Source organism: Arachis stenosperma, chromosome 3, assembly GCF_014773155.1.
Source record: "Arachis stenosperma cultivar V10309 chromosome 3, arast.V10309.gnm1.PFL2, whole genome shotgun sequence".
Classification (NCBI taxonomy): domain Eukaryota; kingdom Viridiplantae; phylum Streptophyta; class Magnoliopsida; order Fabales; family Fabaceae; genus Arachis; species Arachis stenosperma.
This window is the reverse complement of record NC_080379.1, coordinates 132,964,717-132,970,767: the sequence shown is the minus strand read 5'-3', so window position 1 is coordinate 132,970,767 and position 6,051 is coordinate 132,964,717. Positions and strand designations below refer to the sequence as shown.

The window sequence follows — 6,051 nt, the reverse complement described above, 5'->3', positions numbered from 1 at the left end:
CTAGAGTATCCCTAAACCATCAAAATCACAGACTTTCTGAATTAGGGAGGACTGGGCACGAAATCAGAATTTTCTTACCAAATTGTTGGATGGTTTTCGTAGAGAATTCTGAAATGAACGTGTGGCCACTGACGGCTCGTCAATCGGAGCTCCGAATTGAAAGTTATGGAGGAATGAAATTGGAGCAAGGGTTTGCTCTTCACCACCGTTTTTCTCACTCTCTCTTCATCCTCAACGTGTTTCATAATGAAACAAGAGAAAAGACTGAACTCATATATATTTATGTTGGGCTTTGGGCCCATTATGGGTTCGGTCCAACCGGTTCGGTCCGTTGGTTTAATTTCGGGCCAAAATCTTTAAAATTAGTGTTAAAATTCATATTTTAATTATTTCTAATTGTTTAAACTATAAAATTTAAGTTTTTAATTTTTAAAATAATAAATAATTTATTAATTAATTATTTACTAATTATCCATGATTTACAATGGGTGTATTTGGAGTCATTTTTAAATGTAGAACTTTGGTTTTGATAAAAAAAATTGGTGAAATAGAGATTTAGAAGTCTTTGGTGAAAACTTGGTTTTTGACTGAATTTCGGCAAGCCATAACTCGACTTCTAGACTCCCAAATTATTTCAAACTTATTTCATATGAAAGTTAGGTTCATGAAGTTTATGTCGTTCGAAGAACAGATGAAAAATATTTTAAAATGAGAAAGTTATGCACGTCGGAAGTTTAGAGTGCAAAGTTGAGAATTTTGCAACATTCAAAACTTTTGCCAATCTGCAGAACTTGTGTACGTGATCACCCCACGCGACGCGAACAATTTTTTTGGGTTTGGCATCTCGCGTACGTGAGCAAGATGCTTGCGTACGCGTGACCCCTAAAATTAGTAAAGTGGGTTTTGTGTTTTAAAACATAATTTTGAACCTCTAAACTTCTAATTTTACTCTTTTAAACCCTAAGGATTAGTTTTAAGTGTAATGACGAGATTAAGTTATGAAAAGGGAGGTTACTTAAAAGTAAAGAAAGGTTTGGAAGGATAAAATTGGAGTTAGTGAAGTGTAGAATTGGTGATGATGTATGATTAATGAATTGAGAATGGTAAGGTTTGACTTGTGATGTGACTAAATTGAGGGATGAATGTTGAGATTGACGATGATTGAGTATGGCCGAAATGGTCGAGATGGCAAGGACTGGGTGCAAACACGCTTGCTTGTTAACTTGAAAATGTGTTTAGATGGCAAGTTGAGAATGGATGATTCCCACTCTTGTCATGATGGGGATGTGGGGAAGGTGGAAAGACAATCTCCTTCGTATTGTTTTCACCATATTCTTCTCTGGTTGTAAGGTAGAAAGGCACACTCCTTCGATGTGGAAAAGCACTCTCTTTCGTGAAACCTCTAGGAGAATGTGGAAAGGCACTCTTCTTCATTAAAGTTCCTCCTGAGGATGCGCACAAATGTCTGGGTTAGCTACCAGATGTGTCGAATTCTGGTAATTTATCCGACACATGGGGGGCGTGCTGAGTTAGCACATGGGTGGGCGTGAATGCCACATGGTGAAGTCTGGTTGCACAAGACTGCAACACATGGGGGGCGTGCTGAGTTAGCATGGGGGGATGTGTTACATGTGTCGAGGCTGGTTGGTTGGTGATGCAACACAAGGGGAAGGGAGCATGTTGAGTGCTTCATCTATATAAGGCAAAGTCCGATACCATTTTCATTGCGAGGAAGAGTGTTCTTTGAGTGTGTTGCTAGTGTAATGGAGGGTACCACAAACGTGATAGTGTATCACAACTGTGAGATTATATGAAATACTAATGAGGGAGTGAGGTTTGTGTGTCAGAAAACATTTTCGTTTGTAGTTCCATGCATCATGATGTTCATCGAGCTTCAGAACGGTCTCTGTTAAAGCATGGAGAATAGTATATTGAGGAGAGTGAGCAGTATATTGTACCAGAATCCAGTTATAGTTTTTAGTGGTCTAATACAGTTTGATATCATGTCGATTATTGACAAAGAGAGTATGCAAAATATGTTCCAAATTTGCCGGCAGACTCAAATGCGACAGCCACAGATTGAGCTGTATGTTGAGTATGAAAACATAGTGGCAGATGAGATTCAAAATGATTTAGATATAGAGGATGATAGAGTTGCAGTGTACGAAGGAATGAATAGTGGTAGTGAAGAGGACTTCGAAGCCACTTATGAAGTTGGCGATGAAGACGAGGATGGTGATGTGGGAGTCAAAGCAGCAGCGGAAAATGTAGTGGTTCACCCCGTAGTCAGTCAACCAAAGAACGTCCCACCTTTTATGCGTAATTTGGATCATGACGCCATGAATGCACCAGAATTCCCAGAATATGCAAACATAGGTACGTGATGAGTGAACAATATGTTTTTATAAATTTATATTTCGAATGGATCAATGAGTGATGATTTTTGCTTTTTATAGGTGTTGCTGATCCTGAGAACGGAGAGTTCAGGATAGGAATGGAGTATAGTTCTAGGAAGTCTGTTGTCGTAGCAATCAGAAGTTACACTATCTTTAGAGGAGTCGACTACAATGTTTATGAGTATGAACCACTGACGTTCTATGCAAAATGCAAGACGTATGGGTGTGGGTGCGACTGGCTTATCCGAGCCAGCTTGATACAGAAAAAAAAATTGTTAGGAGATACGAAGATACAACGGTAGTCACACGTGCACCATGGGAACAATTTCACAGGATCATTCCAAGTTAGACTCGGACACAGTTGCTAAGGCTATAAGGCCATTGGTTGAGAGTGACCTGTCCATCAAGGTCAAATCTATAATTATGGAAGTCCAATCAACGTTCAACTACACCATCAGTTACCGAATGGCTTAGTTGGCAAAACAGAAGACCATAGCCAAAGTTTTTGGTAGTTGGGAGGTGGTGGACGAAATTGTGATCACTATGTTCTTCTATCTTTTGAGCTTTAGTATGAATATACCCTTAGGGCACTGTTTATTTTCTTAACTTGAATTCACAACTCCGTTCAACTAACCAGCAAGTGTACTGGGTCGTCCAAGTAATAACCTTACGTGAGTAAGGGTCGAATCCACAGAGATTGTTGGTATGAAGCAAGCTATGGTCACCTTGTAGATCTCAGTTAGGCAGATTAAAAAGGTAATTGTGATTATTGGATTGTAAATAAAAGGAATAATAAAAGGGATAGAAATACTTATGCAGATTCATTGGTGGGAATTTCAGATAAGCGGAATGGAGATGCTGTAGAGCTCTCGGACGCCTGCCTTCCTACTGCTTCTACTCAATCCTTCTTACTCCTTTCCATGGCAAGCTTTATGTAGGGCATCACTGTTGTCAGTGGCTACATCCCATCCTCGCAGTGAAAGCTAATGCTCACGCACTCTGTCACAGTACGGCCAATCACCGGTCGGTTCCCTCCCCTACTGGAATAGAATCCCTCTTTTGCGTCTGTCACTAACGCCCAGCAGGTTACAGGTTTGAAGCTCGTCACAGTCACTCAATCCTAGAATCCTACTCGGAATACCATAGACAAGGTTTAGACTTTCCGGATCCTCATGAATGCCGCCATCTATCTAACTTATACCACGAAGATTCTGTTGGGGAATCTAAGAGATACACATTCAAGCCTTGTTGCATGCAAAACGGAAGTGGTTGTCAATCACGTGTGTTCATAGGTGAGAATAATAATGAGGGTTATCTAACTCATCATCATTCATCATGTTCTTGAGTACGAATGAATATCTTGGAATAAGAATAAGATAGAGAATTGAATAAGAGAAAATAGAACTTCATTAATCTTTGAGGTACAGCAGAGCTCCACACCCTTAATCTATGGTGTGCAGAAACTCCACCGTTGAAAATACATAAGTGAAATAGGTCCAGGCATGGCCGAATGGCCAGCCCCCTAAAACGTGATCAATAGCCTCTTAGGATGAAGAATAAAACAAAACTGAGACCAAAGATGTCTAATACATTAGTAATTCATCCTATTTATAATAAACTAGCTCCTAGGGTTTACATGAGTAAGTAATTGATGCATAAATCCACTTCCGGGGCCCACTTGGTGTATGCTTGGGCTGAGCTTGATTAATCCACGAGCTGAGGCTTCTCTTGGAGTTGAACTTTGAGTTATGACGTGTTTTGGGCGTTCAACTCCGGATCATGACGTTTTTCTGGCGTTTAACTCCAGAAAGCAGCGTGTACTTGGCGTTCAACGCCAAGTTGCGTCGTCATTCTTCGAGTGCAGGGAGGTCAGAATCCAACAGCATCAGCAGTCCTTTTGTCAGCCTTTTTCAGAGTTTTGCTCAAATCCCTCAATTTCAGTCAGAATTTACCTGAAATCACAGAAAAACACACAAACTCATAGTAAAGTCCAGAAATGTGAATTTAACATAAAAACTAAGGAAAACATCCCTAAAAGTAGCTTAAACTTACTAAAAACTATATAAAAACAATGCCAAAAAGCGTATAAATTATCCGCTCATCACAACACCAAACTTAAATTGTTGCTTGTCCCCAAGCAACTGAAAATCAAATAGGATAAAAAGAAGAGAAGATACTATAAGGTCCAAAATATCAATGAATATTAATTTAATTACATGAGCGGGACTTGTAGCTTTTTGCTTCTGAACAGTTTTGGCACCTCACTTTTTCCTTTGAAGTTCAGAGTGATTGGCATCTTTAGGAACTTAGAATTTCAGATAGTGTTATTGACTTTCCTAGTTAAGCATGTTGATTCTTGAACACAGCTACTTATGAGTCTTGGCTGTGGCCCTAAGCACTTTGTCTTCCAGTATTACCACCGGATACACAAATGCCACAGACACATAACTGGGTGAACCTTTTCAGATTGTGACTCAGCTTTGCTAGAGTCCCCAGTTAGTGGTGTCCAGAGCTCTTAAGCACACTCTTTAGCTTTAGATCACGACTTTAACCACTTAGTCTCAAGCTTTTCACTTGGACCTTCATGACACAAGCACATGGTTAGGGACAACTTGATTCAGCCGCTTAGGCCTGGATTTTAATTCCTTGGGCCCTCCTATCCATTGATGCTCAAAGCCTTGGATCCTTTTTACCCTTGCCTTTTGGTTTTAAGGGCTATTGGCTTTTTCTACTGCTCCTTCTTTTTCTATATACTCTTTTTAGCCATAAATTTTTTTTTTCACTGCTTTTTCTTGCTTCAAGAATCAATTTCATGATTTTTCAGATCATCAATAACATTTCTCTTTGTTCATCATTCTTTCAAGAGCCAACAATTTTAACACTCATAAACAACAATATCAAAAGACATATGCACTGTTCAATCATTCATTCAGAAAACAAAAAGTATTGTCACCACATCAATATAATTAAATTAAATTCAATAATAATTTCGAAAATCATGTACTTCTTGTTCTTTTGAATTAAAATATTTTTCTTTTAAGAGAGATGAAGGATTAATGGATTTTATTCATAGCTTTAAGGCATGGTTACACACTAATGATCATGAAGTAGAGACACAAAACATAGATAAACATAATACTTAAAAACCGAAAACAGAGAGAAATAAAGAGCAAGGAATGAATCCACCTGAGTGAGGGTGGCGCCTTCTTGAAGGTCCAATGGTGCTTTTTGAGCTTCTTTATGTCTTTTCCTTGCTTCTGTTGCATGATCCCTAGTGATTTTGGTGTTTTTAACATTATTTGCTCCCAATAGTTGTGTGGAGGACAACTTATCCCCTGAGGTATCTCAGGGATCCCTTGATTTGCAGCCACATGTTCTAACCAACTGAGCTATTCCAGCTTATATTAGTCTTTCCATCTCCCAAGACTCAGTGGTGGGAGCTTTTGTCTTCCCTTTGAGGTTTCTCTGGCCTTAGGTGCCATTAATGGTAATGGAAAAGCAAAAAAGCTATGCTTTTACCACACCAAACTTAAAATATTGCTCGCCCTCGAGCAAGAGAAGAAGAAAGAAGAGAAGAAGAAGAAGAAGAAGAAAAATGGAGGTGAGTGAGGGGAGATGGATTCGGCTATATGGGTGGGATTGGGTGGGAAAGAAT

At 39.2% G+C, this 6,051-nt stretch overlaps 1 protein-coding gene across 1 annotated transcript; it reads left to right on the top strand.

The window, feature by feature from the left end:
• The first annotated feature begins 1,916 nt into the window (after positions 1–1,916).
• LOC130966709 (uncharacterized) lies at positions 1,917–2,870 on the top strand. Its single transcript, XM_057891527.1, has 3 exons — positions 1,917–2,376; positions 2,457–2,569; positions 2,676–2,870. Exons 1-3 carry the CDS (start codon positions 1,917–1,919, stop codon positions 2,868–2,870), a joined length of 768 nt encoding a protein of 255 aa, XP_057747510.1.
• The last annotated feature ends 3,181 nt before the right edge of the window (positions 2,871–6,051 follow it).